The 18,893-nt window shown below is 55.4% G+C and overlaps 1 protein-coding gene across 1 annotated transcript; it reads right to left on the bottom strand.

The window, feature by feature from the left end:
- Positions 1–2,939: 2,939 nt before the first annotated feature.
- On the bottom strand, positions 2,940–17,777 carry CCER2 (coiled-coil glutamate rich protein 2). The gene is made up of 6 exons (XM_030544430.1): positions 17,472–17,777; positions 11,696–11,742; positions 8,051–8,144; positions 7,213–7,281; positions 5,863–6,695; positions 2,940–4,963 (listed from the first exon to the last, which is right to left on the bottom strand). Exons 1-6 carry the CDS (start codon positions 17,515–17,517, stop codon positions 4,880–4,882), a joined length of 1,173 nt encoding a protein of 390 aa, XP_030400290.1. The 5' UTR covers positions 17,518–17,777; the 3' UTR covers positions 2,940–4,879.
- Positions 17,778–18,893: the final 1,116 nt, after the last annotated feature.

The following is an 18,893-nucleotide window of genomic DNA, read 5'->3' on the forward strand; positions in this document are numbered from 1 at the left end:
CCTTGAAAGGAATCTCAGCACTGAATTAAGGCAGGGGACTGGCTGCTCCTGTTTTCCAACCCCCTGTGGGTTTCCTGCCCCATCCCTTTGCCACGGGATGCTCTCAGCCTCCCGGAGGGGGCTCCGCACCCCGCAGAGCAGGCTCTGAAATGGCAAATGCTGCGTGTGGAAAGTTTCATCGCAGACTATGAAGGGGGAGGGGGACAGAGGGCAGGAGGAAGGCTGTCCAGTGAAGTAGCAAGACACAGAGCTTAAAAAAAAATACTAAAATGTATTTAAAAAACATAGAGCTTCCATCCCAGCCAGAGGTCCCTCCCAGACACCTTTCTTCCTGCAGCTCTGACTCCCAGCCAGAAGCCAGGGAGTTTTATAGAGGGATTCCCTACCCAGAATCCTTTGCAGGGAAGAAAGCCCCGCCTTAGTCTCCCTGGGTGATGGACAGCCCATCTGGCCACTCAACTCTCTTTTCCTCATTCCTGACTCTCCAGGTCTTTCCCTGCATCACAAAGTGTCTTGCTCCTAATTAGCTTGATTCACTTTGGAAGTGGATTAAACTAAACCAGCACAAGGTATTCTTACTCTGGAGGAAGAGTGTGGATGGAAATAATCGGGACCAGTCAATCCACTTTAAATTCATAGAATCATTAGGGTTGGAAGGGACCTCAGGAGATCAACTCGTCCAACCCCCTGCTCAAAGCAAGACCAATCCCCCAATGGCCCCCTCAAGGGCTGAACTCACAACCCTGAGTTTCGCCGGCCAATGCTCAAACCACTGAGCAATTCACACCATCTCTGCAGCTGGAATAACTTTCACATGTAGACCAGCAACCGAGTGCCACTGTCTCCGAGAAGATCAGTCGAGGTCTATCTGTTGTGTATCCAGCCAGGAGAGACATAACGCTCTCTGGGTGCGATTCCCAGGACACAGTAGTTCTGTGCCCAGCGGAGAACCTCGCCTTGTCTTGAAACTAGTGATGGGCAAAAAAATTTGAACCAAAAACGTATTTCCAGCCAAAAAATGCAGTGTCAGTAACCCCAAAATATTTCATGACTCTGTGTCAGTTCTGCCAAGCTGTTTTGGTTGGGGGAAAAAAAACCCTAACAAGAAATGTAAAAAAGCTGAAAAAAATTTGAAATGTGTCATTTTGACACAAAACCTCTCTGTTTTTCAGTCAGAATAATTTTTTTTCCTCTCAGCCTTGTTTTGAACATAAAAGGAAAGGAATCCAAAAGATTAAAAAAGGTTCCAAATTGTAATGTTTCCTTCAGCCCAAAATGACATTTTTTCAGCTTTTGAATTTACCCAGAGTTTAGAAAACAATGAGGTGGTTTTTAATTTTTACCCCAAATGATTTTTTTACCGTTGTTTTGGAATTGTTGGCAAATTGAAAAATCAGTTATTCACTGCGATCTCTTTGGGACAGGCTGCATCAGTGGGGGATGCCAGGTCCTCTTCGAAATTTGAAGCCCCTTGTCTCCACCCCACTGAAATATACATGTGCTTGTAAGTTTCCAGGCTCCTCCCTGCCCAGTAAATCTTGATGGCTACATTTTGATAGGATAACATATGGGAATAAAAGCAGAGGTTATTTTTGGGGGGTAGTAAATGTCTATCCTTATCTTGTGGGTCTCAGGAGTGGAAAAGCACAGCTATGAAAACAGCCAGGGTGGAGGAGTACGAAGGGGAGGGCCGTGCAGGTGAGGCGAATTCACGCAAATTCCATGCAAATTTCATCTCTAGTTTCTCTCATTTGTGTGCATAAATTATGTAAATTAGGGACCAATTTTTAGGCTCCACCTCCTTCCTGGTATGCTGTTGGTTACCTTGCCATGCCAGAGCCAGCTGGAGGAAGTGGTGAAGCCAGAGATCCCAGTGTACAGCGTGCATTAGCTCACTTGCTCAATCGGTGAATTAAGCAGCTCCATGGGGCTCTGATTTTCTTAATGTCCCCTTGGGTTACTTTTAATTATTTATTTATATCATGGTAATGTCTAGAGGTTCCAACCAAGATCAGGGCCCTACTGTGCCAGGCACTTCTCAGACCCCAGCCGAGATCAGGGCCCCGTCGTGCCGGGCGCTGCCCAGACCCCGGCCAAGATCAGGGCCCCGTCAGGCCGGGCACTGCCCAGACCCTGGCTGAGATCAGGGCCCCATCGCGCTGGGCGCTGCCCAGATCCCAGCCGAGATCAGGGCCCCGTCGTGCCGGGCGCTGCCAAGACCCCGACCGAGATCAGGGCCTCGTCGCGCCGGGCGCTGCTCAGACTCCAACCGAGATCAGGGCCCTGTCGGGCCGGGCGCTGCACAGAACACGACCGAGATCAGGGCCCCGTCGGGCCAGGTGCTGCTCAGAATGTAACCGAGATCAGGGCCCTGTCATGCCGGGTGCTGCTCAGACTCCGACCGAGATCAGGGCCCCTTTTGTGCTGGGCACTTCAGAGGCACAGTAAGAAACAAGCCCTTGTCCCAAAGAACTCACAATCCTTATAGACAAAGGGAGGATTATTATGCCCATTTTACAGATGCAGACACCAAATCCCCGCGAGCTGCCAGGACTTGTCCAAGGTCACAGAAGAAGCCCGTGGCCAAAGCAGAGCTTAGGTTTCCCAATCACCCAATATCTGCAAAACTCACCATCCTCAATGTACTTATCCTGCCAACTTCCTGCTGAGGTGGGGGAAGGTTTTCACCTCCACTGTACAGCTGGGGAACCCGAGGCACAGGGCAGCCTGGCATATGACCACACAGGGTGTCTGTGGGGAGAGCAGGGTCTTGAACCCACATCTCCAGCTACTGTTTTAACCCTCATTCTGCCACTGATACACCTTGAAACTCCCACTGCTCTGTGCCACTCCCTCCCATTTGCATGGTGGAAGCAGGTGCCTGTGAAAGCCCCAACGTCGAAATAGACACGACAGGAAGGAGGGCTGGCGGGTTGGAGTCTGGTTTTCACTGTGCTTTATTGTTCCACAGAGCTGGCTACACAAGGACAGGGATTTAAAAAAAAACCAAACAACCCCCCCCCAAACCCCAACACACGATAGACCAGGCCACCAAGCAGCTACACAGCAGCAGCACCTGCAAAAGACGCAGTCACAGACTATGGGGAGGGTGCCGGGGGGAGGGGAGGGAGTCCTACGGCTTGAAGGGGGGGAGAAATCAGCAAAAAAACCAAAGTGAAAAGCCCGAGAGACCAGGAGGGGGAGGATCGGGGCCACCGCAGGGGCCAGGTTTCAGGGATCTTGCTAGGGAATGTAACCACTGCTTTGTGTTACCCCTCTGTGTGTGTGTGTGTGTGCGTGTGTGACCGACCCCTGCAGCTAATACAATGGGCGTCTCTCTGCGTCCCGTGCCTAACATATGGGACGCATTCATGTTTTGTCGCCCTCCGGGGACGATTGGGGAGAATCAAGCTCCAGCAGCAAAGGCCTGTACTTCCAGGGCGACAGGAGGTGGGTTCCTGCCGCGTGGGCTCTATTCTGCGTGGGCGAGAACAGACCCTTACAGACCCTTCTGGGATCGAACCCATCCGGTCTCCTCTCTGACACCCCTAGAAGTCTCCAGGCTCTGAGGGCGGGACGGCTGGGGGCACGTTGGGGTCAGCCCAGCCCAGCCTTCTTGCATGCGAAGAGACCTCTCCGAATTACTTCGTCTTTCTGTGAGTAATGAGCTGTGTGTGCCAGTGACCTCTGGGGCTGCAGGCCTTCCCCTGGTCACACCCCGGGCCAGGAGAGGCTGGTTCCCGTCTATAGCCCAGCAGGGATCACACCTCGCTCCCTGGTCTGCAAGGGGAACTCAGCAGCTGGGGTGGGATCCACTGCCCGCACCTCCCCACTGGGCCAATGGGAGTGGGAAAGCCCACGTGGGACAGACGCACAGAGCCCGGGGCCTTGACCTCATCAGCCAGGCCAGCCGGGGAAAAGTCAGCTGTACCTTCTCCAGCTGATGGCCCCCCAGGACAGGCGCCCTGCCCCTCGGCTTTCCTGGTGCTCCTGCAGCTGCCTCCTACCATCTCCCCTCCACCTCCGAGCCTCCCGCCAGGCCCGATGGACTGAATGCGTCCGGCTGCTGGTGAAAATGACCCCTTGGGAGGCGGGCAGAGCTGACCCCTGAGCCCCAAGCAATGGGGGAAGGAGTCAGGGAAGTTGAGGTTTCGAGGACCACGTAGAGCCCCCGGGTCCCGCGAGGCTGAGTGTTAACAGTCAGTCCGGCTTGCCTAGCGGGTGGGGAGCCAGGCAGGTTCCCAGGTTCCTACCCTGGCACCGCAGGGTCTCCTCTTTCTATCCCTTCTTCGGTGCCGGGGTGGGGGTGGGGGGTGTCTGCTTTAAACAAGAGGCCACAAGCGAAATGAACTCCTCCCCCTTGGGCCCTGGGGGGCAGAGAATAGCCACAGCGCAGTGAGCCCTGGCCACGCCCCTGATCTGCCCCTGACGGGTCCTGGGGGGCAGAGAGCAGCCACCCTTATATCATACCAGCTGCGGGCAGTTCTCAGGTGGACATTCCCACCCACTTGATATCCCCAGAGCAGCACAGTTGCTGAGATCTAGGTTGTCCCCCCCTCATCTCTGGCCCTCCATTGCTCTGGAGGGAGGTTTCCTGCATGGAGTGGGTAGGAGGGTCGGTTGGCAGGTTGGTTATTTTCCTTGGCCTCAGGTCACGCTGGGTCCCTGACGGAGGGGGGTGGGAGCAGGTAGAAAAGCAGAAGCTCCGAGGCTTTGATAACAGTCCACAGCCGAGTGGGAGAGGAGAGGAGGGATATATACAAAGAAAGCACATGTGTGGGGATGCCTGGGTGGGGGGTGGAGGGGTGACTCTTAAAGGGGCGGCCGCCCCTTTGTCCCCCTCCCACAGCTCCCCGCTCCCCTAAGGGGGCTGGGGAGGTCACCCTATCCGCAGCTCCCGCAGCTTCTCCGCCACCTTCTTCAGCGCATGCTCGATCTCTTCTAGCCTCTCCAGCTCCCGTTCCTGGGTGGAGAGAAAGCACGACAGGCCGTGAGAATGGGGAGGCGGGGGGCCCAGGGCTCATCCCTACCCCCCCAGATCACTGCATCCAAGCTACCACCGGGCCTCTGTTTCATCCGCCTCCCCCCCCCCCCCACCGGGCTTTGCACCTCTGGTTGCCCAGGTGCATTCTGGGATCCCTGAGGCACCTACCCCGCAATGCCCGGCGTTGGGGGCATTTGGGCCAATCCTCCACACGGCCATGGGTGGGGGAGGACGGAGCGAAGAGGCCCAGCTGACCCCCATGCAGACGCAGTTGCAATGCCACAGGCTGCCCCGTCTCCTCTCCGCTCACCCGCCCCGCAAAGCTCTAGAGCTGGGTGGGAAACTTTACAGGGCTGGGCATGAGGAGGAAACGGAGACCTTGGGAGGCGCATAGCGAAAAACAGGAGAGCCCCACCGCAGAAGAGCCAATAGCCCCTGGTCAGAGCACTGAGCTGGGAACCCAGAGTCTGGCCCTTGCTCAACTTGATTCAGAGCAAGGACTTGAACCTGGATCTGTCCCACGCCAGCTGATGGCCTTAGCCGCCGGGCTACTGACGCTAGGGCAGGGCACCCCCTGGTTCTGACCACAAATTCCCTCCTGGGCCCCTGACAAAACTTGGGTGGCAACTGGGCTGTTCCAGTGAAAAATTCTCAGCCGGCTCCTTTCTGCCTACGGAGGGCCGGACCCCCAGGGCTTCCCAAAGCTCTGGGAGCTGGGGGTACGCAGGGGAGATTTTTTCTCCATGGGCACAAAGGCTGTTTAGCCACTCGCCTCCTGGCTTTCGGCTGCTCAGCCCTGAGAGCTGGCAGGCTCCCAGCTGGAGGCTACCCCCAGGATCACTACCCATGTAGCCCATGGAAAAGGACTAAGAGTTGACCTTGTCCTTCTTGGCCTCCTTCTCTTCTTCCTCCTCCTCCTCCTCCTCCTCTTCTTCCTCCTCCTCCTCCTCCTGGTGGCCATGGTGCTTGCCCTTCAGGTGCCCCGCCTCATCCTCATGGTGCCTCTTCTTCAGCGGGTGGCTGGGCGGCCTGTGGCGGTGGCTGTGCCGCTCCTCCCCGTCCTTCCACAGCCGCCCGTCCCCGCGGAGGTGGCTCTGCGAGTCGGAGATTTTCACACCCTTCTCCTCCGCCTCGAACTGGGCCGTCTCCTCGTCGCTGGCCTTCTCGGCCATCCGCTTGGCCGGGCCGCCCTTCCGCCAGGCCGGGCCCGATCGCTTTTCCTCTTCCTCCTCCTCCTCCTCTTCCTCCTGCTCCCAGTCCTCTAGCCCCCCATGGTGCCGGCCTCCATGGTGGTACGGCAGCTCCTCCTCCGAACTGTCCTCTTGGCTGAAGTGCCTCTTGGCTGGTGGCCCTGTTTTCTTGCTGGCCCCGGGGCCCTGGGTCTCCCTCAGCTTGGGCGATGCCCGCCTCGCATCCTCGTGCCTCCTCTTCCTCTCCTCCTCCTCTTCTTCGCCCTCCAGGATCTCCTTGGCCTCCTCCTCCACCTGGGTGCTGTCCTCCCCGTGCGAGACCTTTTCCTCTTTCACCTTCTCCTCGATCTTCTCCGTCTTCTCATACTCCTCCTTCCGGGCTTCACCCTCCTTCTCCTCCACCGTCTCGGAGGCGGCCGAGCTCTGCTGGAGGGGCTTGTCCCGCTTCTTCAGCTCATCTCCCTCAGGGCCCCCCTCCGTCTCCTGCCAGGCGCTGTGGCTTGGGTGGTGGTGGGCATTCTCTGGGGACAGGGAGGAGAACAGTGAGCTGTTCCTGCCCCGTGGCAGTCCCGACCCCGTTGGGGATGGGTGGACGCAGGCTAGGGGACTCTGTTGGCACGGCGAAGCCTGTATCCATAAACTGCCCGTGAATCCTGGTCCCCCATCATCCGGGTGCCCCAGCCCTGCCCCATTCTCCAGACCCCTCTCCCTTGGCTTCCCTGCTCCGAGTGTCAGCTTTGGTGGCATGTGGGATATTGCCCCAGGGCAGGGACTGGCTGGCTCGGGGGTGGGGGAGAATGAGACACGGGGTCTGTCCCCTCCAGGGGGCGCTGGCTCTGATCCGGACCTAGGGTGGGAGGCTGGCTGACTCAGAGGGGGCAGAGAATGGGATATGGGGCCTTTCCCCTCTAGGGACTGCCACCTACTTTCCAGACCCAGGTTGGCGGCAGAGCCAGGAATAGGACCCAGGCGTTCTGACTCCTAGCACGGTCTCTGTAATTTGTGCAGGGAGGGTGGGACGGGGGCCAAGGCAGGTACCTTCATGGACCAGCTCCTTTAGCTGCTTCAGCAGGTAGTGACGGTGCAACATGGCCAGGACCCGCTCGTCTGGAAGAGACAACAGGTGAACCCCACTCATGAGCTTGTGCTGAACTGGTGCCCACGTTCAACTCGTGCCCACTGGCAAACAACCCACCCAGGACGTGGGCTAGGGACAAGCAGCAGCCAAGTGGGCTGGTATCACTGAGCTGCCTTTCACCCGCAAGGTGCAGAGACAGGTGGGGAAAACGGTCCCAAGTGAAAGGAAATTCGGAGGGAGGAGGGGGGAGATTAACAAAGTGAATTAAGGTAGCACCCCGAGTTCTCTGAGCAGTGTTAGGTGCTGTACACACACATCATGAAAAGCTGGTCCCTGATTACTCAGATTCCCAGTGTTTCTGGTTGAAATGGGCGGAGGGGACTATAACCCCCTTTGCTCTCCCTATGTCCTGGCCATGCATGGTCCTCAGCATCAGAGCAGCCTTAGGGCTGCTCTAACTCATGCTCCACCATCTATGGGCCCTAGGGGGCAGAGAATAGCCACAGCGCAGTGCACTCTGGGCAAGCCCCCAATCCACCCCCTTACTCCAATTCCACATCACTTGCTTAGGGAAGAGTCTCAAGGGGCTTTTTCCCACCCACCCCCACCAAGGCCCCTGGATGCTCCCAGGGCAGACCCGAGGAATCGGAGAGCAATCAGGAGCTGCCTTCTAAGTTCATTCCATAACAGACAGGCCCGAGTCCTTGCTGAGCTGGTGTGTGTGTGTGTGTGGGGGGGGGGGGGGCAAGCCAGCTCCGCTTTCCCCAGGAGCCGATGGCCACATCCCCCAGTACTCACCTTCTTTCAGGATCTTCAGGCAGTTGTTGACGACTGGAACTGGGCTAGATTTGGACAGGGTGTCAGCCAGAACCTCTGTGATGCATTTGATGACCTGGCCAAGGGGGTGGTAAGCGTGAATTTGGGTTTACTGTGACAATACACCAAAGATCCGCGCCCCCGGTGTTTCACCACCACTCCCGTCTTCCGAGGCTGTCAGCTTCCAACCGTGCAGGGCTAGCACGACCAGAAAATGGGAGTGCCATTGCACAGCTGCGATGAACGGGGGTAATATTTTTACGAGCCACGGGTGTGCCCCAGTTTCCCTGTGGGGTTTGTACAGCTGCCCATTGAGCGCCGCTGGGAATGAGGGGCCGGCAGAACCGTCCCCTGCTTTGTCTGAGCTGGAATCAGACAGATAAACCAAAAACCGGCCTGAATCAGCACAGGTGAGCTGAGGAGCAGGAAGGTAGATCCAATGGCTGAGATTTTGACACAGCAATTTCCAGCACCGCTCTGCAGGGAAGCGGAGAATGGCAGCTGGAAAGAAAGGAAAGCCTAGACCTCAGGAATCCAGGACAGTGGGAAATGCTGATTTTTTTCCCCTCCTGACAAGGCCAAAACCCAAAACTTTTTTAGGACCTGACCATGGTGCATCATGGGAGATGTAGTCTGGTTCATGAGGAGAATGGGGTGTGGGAGGGGGATGAAAGCATACAACTCCCATGAGGCACCGCAGGGGCTTGGGTGGGTGTCAACTTGCAACGGTCCAATTTCCCAGCGGGAAGAATGCCGCCAAAATGGAGCGTTTCCCATGGAGAATTTCGCTTGAGAGGAAACCCCCTTTTCCCCCGGGGAACCGTTTCATTCCAAGTTTTCTCAGCAGCCCGAGTCCTTACAACGTGAGCGGGGGCTCTGCGGCGTCTTATGCTGCCTCGTGAACGGAGAGCCGATGTAATCAGCGTCATTAATGAATAATAATTCGCAGCGCAGGGGTTCTCAACTTGTTTCTTCCCGAGGCCCCCGCAACACACAATAAAAAATAAATAAATAAAAAAATTAAAAAAAAAAAGTTGAGAACCACTCCCCTAGAGCTTGTCATGGGCAGATTGCAAAGCCCTTTCCAAAGGAGGGCGGCATCATTACTGCTATTTTACCGCTGGGAAACTGAGGCATGCAGCTGGGCCATGACTTCCCCAGCAAGTTGAATCAGGAAGAGAATCTGAATCTGCCGAGTCCTGTTCCAATGTGCCACCCACTAGCTCACACTGCCTCCCACATGCTTATCGATGCCCACACACACCCGAGAACACTCAGAGGCACAAGGGAGAAGAAAGAGGAAGACGATGGGGGAGAATTGTTATTAATTATTTGTGTTAACGGAGCATCTGTGGACCCCAGCTAAAATCAGGTCCCCATTGCGCCAGGCGCTGCACAATCACCCGGGGGGAAAGAAAGCTTCTTCCCCTAACAGCGTCCGGGCACGTTGCCAACTCTCAAGAATTCAGTGGAACTCTTGAGATATTTGCTGATTTCGCATTAGCACCAGATCCTGGAATCACGTGAATTCCTCAGAATCTCATGGAGTCATAGAAACGTCGTGATAGAAGGGACTGTGAGAGGTCATTGCATCCAGCCCCCTGCACTGTGGCCGGACCAAGCAAACTTAGACCCAGAGGTGAAAGTAAAGTGGTACAGGCCGGTATGGAGGACCGGTAAGAAAAGGAGACTGCCTGAGGGAGGGAGAAGCCTGCCCCCTGCATAAGAATAGTTTAAATTCAGCTGTTCCCTGAGTGGTTCAGCCCTCGGGGTTAGGAGTGGTTTCTGGCATCCTTGTTAATTTCACTCACAGTAGCTGGGGGGAGGGAGTTGAGGGGAGGGTGTGTTTGACCATGGCAGGGGCAATCCTTGTCTGCCTCCGGGATGAGGGGATCTTGTCTCCAATACTAATATACACAACAAATACAAGCATTTGGCTGCACAGCTTAAATCCAGAGCTAATAAAAGCAGGTGGAAGGGGAAAACTCACTGTCACATTGGTTTCTCGTCTCCTCCCTCCCCCTCCTCCAGCCAGGCTGCGGACAAGGCTCTGCATTCCTCTCCCCTTCCCTCGCCTCCCCTCCTCCCCAGCAGAGGTTCTCCTCTAGGCTCTAGCATGCAGGGTTAGAAGCCTTTTCTGGCATCCTTGTTAATTTCACTCCCAATTATTGTTGAGGGTGGGAGGGTGTGTGTGACCATGGCAGGGGCAGTTCTTTTCTGCTCCCGGGATGAGGGGGATCTCCTATACACAAAAAACACAATCAAAATCAGGAACCATTTCCAAGTTCAAATCTATCCCATTCCCTCCCCAGCAGAGGATCATGGTTGTGATGTCCAAACTGCTCGCAGATCCTCTTTGAAATGTTACTGAACCGTGCAGGGAACAGCTGAGTTTAAACTGTTCTTATGGAGAAGCCTGCCTCCTGCCTCTCTCAGCCAGTCTCCCTGCTGAAGCTAGAGGATAGCCCCTGCAGCCACTAGAGAGAAAGCACGGAGCCTAGTGTCCGCAGCCTGGCTGGAGGAGGAGGGAAGACACGGAGAAAATGTGACTGTGAGTTTTCACTTTTTCAGGCTTATTCCAATAGCAAAGTTTTATTACAGACAGTCCTGGTAGTAGTAACAGTAGCTCTATTTTCTCTACGTCATTCAGTGGGAGGGATCCATGAACATAGGAGAGGTGGGTTGCTTGCGATTGGACCATATGGGTAAGAAATGTAAATTACTTTCACCCCTGCCCAAATCCCAGGGCTCCCAACCACTTCTGCAGCTGGCAGCTCCGGGGGTGATTTAAAGGGCCCAGCTCCTAGCTTCAGCTGAATCCCTGAGCCCTTTAAATCCTGATTTACAAGCCGGGGATTTAAAGGCTCCACCTCTTCTGATTGAGGCCCCTCCCCCTCCGCAGGACTCTGGAGTACCCACAAGTCCTTTAAGTTACTTTCACCCCTGCTTAGACCATCCCTGACCAGGGTTTGTCCAGCCTGTTCTCAAAAACCTCCAGTGACGGGGATTTCACATCTGCCCTTGGGAGCCTGTTCCAGAGCTTCACTCCCCTGAGAGTTAGGAAGTTTGTCCTGATCTCTCACCTCAATCTCCCTGCTGAAGATTACACGCATTGCATCTTGCCCTGCCTTTAGTGGACATGGAGAACAGCTGACCCCCGTCCTCTCTCTAACAGCCCTTAATGCATTGGATGGCTGTTCTCAGATCCCTGCTCAGTCTGCTTTGCTCCAGACTAAACAGGCCCAGGGTTTTTTTCCCTAGGCCAGTTTTCAGGAAATAAAACCCCACATGGTTGTAGGGAAAAGCCTTGAACATGTGAATCTTGCAGGGCTCAAACAGCAAAAGGTAAGTCAAAGGAGCTGAAAGTTTAGTTAATAAAAAAAATCTCATGAGTTTTGAATGTTTGAGGTTGGCAACACCATAAAGAGGCAAGGCAGACAAAGGCACAAAGAGAGAGGCCCCACAGCTCCGGGGCAGAGCTGGGGGAATAACCCAGGTGTCCTGAGTCCCAGCTCTCTCTACTGGACCGTTCCTGAAGCAGGGACCCCAATTTAACCCCATCAGGTGGCGCGTTCATTTCAGTGGAAATGTTTGGTTTGGTCTATTTTCTTTTTCTTTCTTTCTTACCTTTTCGTCTTCCTCTGAGAGCTGGGTGGACAATGGCAGCGAATTGGCTACAAAATAAAAGAGGAGGCAGGATATTATTCCATGCTTTCATTAGCCAGCAGTGCAATCGCTAGAACACAGGCTCTCTACCGCTTCTAGGGTGTTTTCATCATTAGGGATATTGCCATAACTCATTAGGGGCTCCAGTTGAAACTGGGGCTGCACTGTGAGAGGTGCTGCACAGATACATAGCAAGAGGCAGTCCCTGCCCCCAAAATCTTATGATCTAAATAGGCAACTCAAAGAAAAGGAAACTGAGGCACACTGATTTTTTTTTTTAAAATAATTTGTCCAAGATCAGACAGGCACTTTCTGAGGGAGGTAGAGTAGAGGGTGGAAAACTGGGAGTCAGGATTCCTGGGTTCTAATCCCAGCTCTGGGAGAGGGAGAGAGGTCTAGGGGTTAGAACCGTGGGGACAGGGGATCAGGACGCCTGAGTTCTATTTCCAGCTCTGCCACAGACTTGGCTGGGTGACCTTTGTGCTCCCTGTTCGGTGCCTCAGTTTCCCCACCTGTAAAAATTGGGATGCAAGTTCTAACCCACTGAAGCTTTGAGGTCTGTGCATGAAAAGTGCTGCATATAACTAAATCATATCACTTATTACAGGAACTAGGGTAGTGCCTAGAGGCCCTGACTGAGGCCAGGGCCCTGTTGTGCGAGGCACTGCGCAGACACAGAGAGTGAGAAGAACGAACTCACAGGCTATAACGACAACAAGCAGGAGGGGAAACTGAGGCACGGCTGCAGGTTTTAACTCTGAGCAAAGCCCATAGGGGTATCTGGGGTTGAACTCAAGTTGTTGCATCCTCACTGCTATTTTAACCCGAGTTAGTAACACATCTTTGGTTGCAGTGTGGACATACCCAGAGGAGGCCTCACCCCGAGGTCTCACACACTCCCACTAGCGCAGCCTCCCTCGCGGGGTCATTCGTTGCAGCCTCACAGCTGCAATGAATCCAGGAATCCAGGCTCAGACTAAGTCAACTGACAACAGAGGTGGAAAAAACCCCATTCCCTGACCCTCTACCTACCCCTCACTTCGCACATGTTGTTACGTACGCAGCGGATCTGCCTTCACGATGCTAACCGCCCTCCAGGCACCAATTATTTTCCCTTCCTGTTTTTTTTGGTTCCCTGAAACAGCTGTGCCTCATGCAGTTTTAATGTACCGAGCTCTGCTCCCGCAGTGGAGAGAAAAGCGTCTTTCTCTAGCTGCGTAATCGCTGCCAGCATTATAATGAGGTCCCTGCCGGGGCTGCTGGCAGAACAGCAGGGTCTCGGGCAAAATAAACGACTGAGCTTTTCTTTTTTAGCAAAGAGCAAAGCAATTGGAGTGATTGAAGGCTGGTGGGTTTGCAGGCAGACAGGTGTGATGCTTTTGGAACAATGAGGGGAAAATAGAGAGGTTGGGAGAAAGAAAAAGAAAAAAAGAAAACAGACCTTTCACTGATGGCACATCCATGGGACTCAAACCCTTTTCCTTGTTAAAAGCACAGGTCTCTATCGCTTGAGTGAAAGGATTAGCCCCATCCGCTGCTAGCAGTAGTAGGCTGTTATCCTCATATGTGAACCAGCCACTAGAGGGGGCTGCATAACACACAGGAGCGTCATTGTGGAGTCAGAGTTCTGGAATAGCGAAAGCGCCCCCTTGTGTCCAAAGGAGGCTAACACTGGTGGAGTCTCAAGGCCCCCGAGGAGGAGCAAGGGGAGATGAAGCTGCCTGGCTTAGCACAGGCCCCGGCGTGCCGGGCTAGCGGTGCGTCCTTCCTCAAACGCTCTGCAGCTGCCAACGCCCCAGAACTTGTGCTAGGCTGCTCACAAATCCGGGCACCTCAGGGCCTGATCCAAAACCCAGTGGAAAGATTCCCCCCATGGAGCCCCGGCGCTTGATGGCTCTGCAGAGTGGATCCAATGTGCCCTTCTCTGGCGGGGGCAGAGCAGGGGGTAAAGAGCTGGGGGGGCGGCTGCACGCCCCAGCAGCAGGTGCCCACCTATTCTTAGTTGCTCTTAGCACGGGGCATATCCATCAGCTGTTCCGAGGGGGCCGGCTGCCCTGGCAGATGGATGCTGACATCAGCAGGGACCAGCACCAGCAGGTGCAGGAAAGGGCCAAGCAAGGCTTGGGGGCTGACCCCGGCATGGAGGTTTCAGGGCAGCAGGTGGCTGCATTCCTGGGCACAGCAGGAGGGCAGAATCCTGGCGCCGATCGCAGTTACACTGGGGCAAATCATCTTGGAACCTGGCCCCCAGGCAGCACAGGATTCGAGCCCTGCTCTGGGAGGAGAGCAGGGTCTACTGGTTAGAGCTCAGGGGGGGCTGGGAGCCAGGACTCCTGGGTTCTATCCCTGGCTCTGGGGGAGGAGCAGGGTTTAGTGGTTAGAGCAGGGGGTCTGGGACCAGGCCTCCTGGGTTCTATCCCTAGCTCTGGGAGCAGGATCTAATGGTTTGAGCAGGGGGGGCTGGGAGCCAGGACTCCTGGGTTCTATCCCCAGCTCTGGGAGTGGGGTCTAGTGGTTAGAGCATGGGGGGCTGGCAGTCAAGACTCCTGGGTTCTATTTTCAGCTCTGTCATTGACTTGCAGTTTGACCTGGGCCAAGTCATTTCCCCTCCACGGGGGGGGAATGATACTGACCCCCTCCTCCCAGCTGGGGGAGCACGCTGGCAGAAAGGAGCTATTGAAATGCTGGGTGTCCTCCAGCCCCTGCTCTCCTACTCTAGCTGCCCCAGGCCCTCTGGCCCAGAACTTGGGGGGCCACCCCCCACCCTCTCCTCCTTATGTAGGCCCCCTGCAATAGCTGGGCCCCTCAGAACTCCCCGCCCCCCAGTGCTGACTGAGCTCACTCCTGAAGCGCTCCAACTCCTGTACCCAGCATCGTATCCGTTTACATGGAGCGACTAGTTAACCCCAGCCCTGAACTGGGCGTGGGGCGGCCCCTGTTCACACAGCGGCTGGGACAAAGTTTCTCCCTCATAGGCGTCCTCCCTAGCATCTGCTGCTCCTTGGACCCCAGGTGCGCACAGACTCTGGGGGAATCTTTGCTTTAGTATTAGGGGTATTGCTGCTGCAGCAGCTAGCGGCTCATACCAGGATCAGGCCCCCCCACAAGCCAGAGAGTGGGGCCTTCCTTGTGCTCAATGTAGCATGGATCTCGCCTGAGATCAGGGCCCCTCGTTGTGCCAGGCACTGCCCGGACCCTGACCAAGAGCAGAGGTCCCAGCCCTGCCTGGCCAGGCACAGACACGGAGCGAGAGACAGTCCCTGCCCTGAAGAGCTTGCAATCTAAATAGACACAAAAGGGGAAACTGAGGCACAGAGCAGGCAGGTGACTGGCTCAAGGTCCTAGAGCACACCCAGCCCAGAACCCCATTCTCCTGACTCACAAGCCAGTGCCCCAGCTGGCTTTGGCCCAGGCTCTGTTTTGATAACCAAATGCCAGCCGGGTAGTGCGTTCCTGCCGGTGGGCGGAGTGGTGTTTGGGATCTCCCTGCGACAACCAGACAAACGCAAAGGGTAGTTTGTTCCATCCCAGCCCCTCTGTCTATACCTGAGTCCAATTCCAGCCAGTGTTTGTATCTGAAACCCTTCTATGCGGATAATTTCACCCGTTACTATAATGCAGCCACCTCTGTGCTGGAGCACAGCAGCTGTTTCTACTGGGCTCCCTCACCCAGCACTGAGATGCAGCCATCTCTGGGCTGGAGCACAGCAGTTGTTTTTACAGGGATCCCTCACCCACTCCTGAAAAGAGCAAAGACTAATAATAATGCAAATAAGTGTGACCAGGCACCTCCTATCTAACAGGTTCTTTATGCAGAGGTCCCCCGGGCTCTGCCCCTTCCCCAGCAGTGCACTGACAATCCACTCCCCCCAGGGGGTGCGCTAGCTGCCCCCCTCCGGGGGTGTTCCCTCACACCACACACAGGCCAAGTGATGCCCTGCAGACGGGGAGCCGTTGCTCTGACACTTAGAGGCTGCAGCGAGGGACGTAATGATATTATGTAATGCCGGAGGAAGCACAACAGGCCGGAGAAAGCAAGCGCCTGGGATCCGGCGGGAGGAAGCCTTGGCCCACCTCACTCCGAAATCGGGCCTTTGCTCCTGAAAGCTTGGGCTGGATTCTGGGGTAAATCAGCAGCTGCCGGGGTGATGCCGGCAGGAGAACAGAATGAGGCCCCTTGGCTCCGCAATGCCCGTGACCTGCTCAGGGAAGGCTGGGAAAGCCGGAGGCGGGGGGTGCGAAGTGAAGTCTGCCCCGCAGAAATGGATGGGAACAGAGCACTGCTCCTTCCAATGCAACCGCGTGGGGAAGGTCCTTGGCCCTGCAGGCAGATCGCGTGGCACAGAGACACCTACCCGACTGCACGCACGTGTACGCATGCGTACACGTGTGTGCAGATTGCTCCCCAGACCTTCATGCATGCGGCCCCAGACACACAGAGCCGGGGGTGCGGGGACAGTGGGGTGCTGAGAGCTATTGAACCAAACTGTAAATCCGGCCCATGATGGAAACCACGTCAAACCAGGGGGAGCTGCCGTGCCCCCAGCACCCCCAGTTCCAGCCCCTATGTACAGATCTACAAAGCCAAGCATAGAGGCACCCGGATGCCCTCTATGCACACGCTTGTGTGTACACAGATCTGTGCGTGCACAGGGACACACAGATCTGCACACCCAATCCTCATCTCCCCCTGGTACACTCCCCTGACCAGACAGGGCTTCTGATTAATATCAGCATGTCTAGTTTGAAAGCAGCCCTTTCTCACCCTGATCCGGCCCCCCATCTGGATTTGCCTTGAAACCTTCAGACTAATTGCAGATTCTCCCCCCAGCAGGATCCGGGGAAGCCGTCCCCTTCAGAACACGGGAGCTGATTTCACAGTGCTGTCGCACAGCATTCTGTGCGCCGGGATATTTAAGATGCAGCTCAGATATTCCTCTGCCAGATGACAGGGTCGGGATGCTGTCTAGGGTGCTGAAATCCTTCCACCCACTCTGCACTCGGGGCCTGGCACACACTGGCAGCTGCCCAGATGCCCTTTCATTTGGTGCCATGCAGGGTAAAATAGGACTTTGTCCCACCTCAAGCCAAGCACCTGCTGCAGAATATCCCCAGCCAAAGAATAAAGCCAGGCTGCTGGTGAGTGCGCGTGTGTGTTTTTGTCAATGCAGTGTGTTCCCCAGATGGCATGGGAACATGGATTTTGGCAGATCTGCCCTGGGGGCTGTGTTTTCCCAGGGAGCAAACAATTGCCACCTTCCCACGCCAGCCCCGTTTTAAAGAGAAATTGGCCACCCGCTGGCTCAGCCCAGGCAGGATCTTCCCCAGAAGGCAGGAGAATGGGAAAGCAGGACTGACCCAGGGTTGTGAGTTCAATCCTTGAGGGGGCCATTTAGGGAACTGGGGTAAAAATCTGTCTGGGGATTGGTCCTGCTTTGAGCAAGGGGTTGGACTAGATACCTGCTGAGGCCCCTTCCAACCCTGATATTCTCTGATTCTATGATTCAAGCCAGAAAGCGCAGCGGAAACTGACAATGGTCAAAGACACCAGGGCATGGATGAGGCACTTGGGGGCAGATTTACAAAGGTATTGGTGCACCTAAGACACAAAGTTGGGCACCGAAGGGGATTTTCAAAAGCACCCAAGGAGACCAGGCGCCTAACTCACCTAGGCACTTCTGAAAACCTGCCTAGCTGTCTCTATCCCAGACTGGGCCTCGCTTTGCCCGGCTCTTACCGTGCCAGCAGGACAGGAGCAAGACGCAGAGGCCGATGGCCAGCATGGTGTGCCAGCGGCGAGTCCCACAGAGCTGCCCAAATTCTGCTGCCGATGACGGGCGTAAAACAAAGGCAGGTGGGCTGGGAGCTCACGGGTGGCAGTCGCGGAACGGCTGGTGAGCCAAGGCCAGCGAACGTGCCCAAATCCCCACAGGTGCAGCCTTTGCGTGTGTGTGAGCAGTGCTGCCTCTGCATCTGAGGACAGTCAGCGGGATTTTAAATAGGAGGCAGGCTGCAAAGGAAGTGATGTCAGCTCCGGGGGAGGGGGAACCCCCCTTCCCCAGATCTCCCCCTCCCTTCCCCTCTTCACACTGGATTTATTCCAAGCCACCCCAGTGCCTAGCTAGCCCTGGCCAGCAAACAATCTAGCTCCTCCTCCCTAGCACCAACCGGTCACTGGGCTTCAGGCCTGGGTTACCAAGGTAGCTAAAAGGCCTGGGCTCGCCAGATTCTGACCTGACACTGGTGTAAATCCAGAGTGACTTTGTGGATGGTAACAGAATTTACACCCATGCCTGTAAGATCAGAATCTATGTCCACCCCAGGGGCTCTCAACCTGTCCAGCCCCCTTTCAGGAGGCTGATTTGTCTTGCACTGAAAAACGACTTGTTTGCCAAATCAGACAGAAAAATACAAGTGTCCCAGCCGCTCTGTTACTGACAAAGGGCTTCCGGTCTCATTTTCACCAGCTCGTTCTAGACGAAATCAGCTGGAATATAAACCTTGCACTGACACTTTAGCGTCTCATACATAGAGCAGTATAAACAAGTCACCGGATGAAATCTTAGTTTGTACTGACTTTGCTAGCACGGTTTATGTAGCCTGGAGTAAAGCCAGGCAAATCGCTAGAGTTGATTTCCACTACGTGCATCTGAGGAAGTGGGTATTCACCCATGAAAGCTCGTGCTCCAATAGTCTATAAGGTGCCACAGGACTCTGTCGCTTTTTACAGATCCAGACTAACCTGGCTATCCCGCTGATAGAGGAGTTGATGTAACCCCTGGAAGACCTCTGCGCACCCCCAGGGGTAGGGGTGTTGGACCTGGTCTTGTGGACACTGTTTCCAAGCCAGCACTCGACCGTCCACCCTCCATTGTAAACCCGGCTTTACAATCGCTGGATCCGGGCCCACTCTGCGCCCCGCAGCCCTTCTGACCCGGGTCTGCGGCTTGAGCTGCCTCCAAGCTGCAAAATAACAGGGCCTGGACCTGCATCGCAACAGGGTCCCAGGAGCCGGGTCCTGAGTGCTTGCTCATTGGAGTCAGGCTGATTTGTGTGTGGACAGAACAGCGTGTGTGAGATTTCATTAACTAAGCAAAGTGCCTTGACAGTCACTCCAGTCAGAGTAGCCCCCGATTCCCCAGCAGCTCCGGGGGGAGGC

Source organism: Gopherus evgoodei, unplaced genomic scaffold, assembly GCF_007399415.2.
Source record: "Gopherus evgoodei ecotype Sinaloan lineage unplaced genomic scaffold, rGopEvg1_v1.p scaffold_34_arrow_ctg1, whole genome shotgun sequence".
Lineage (NCBI taxonomy): Eukaryota > Metazoa > Chordata > Testudines > Testudinidae > Gopherus > Gopherus evgoodei.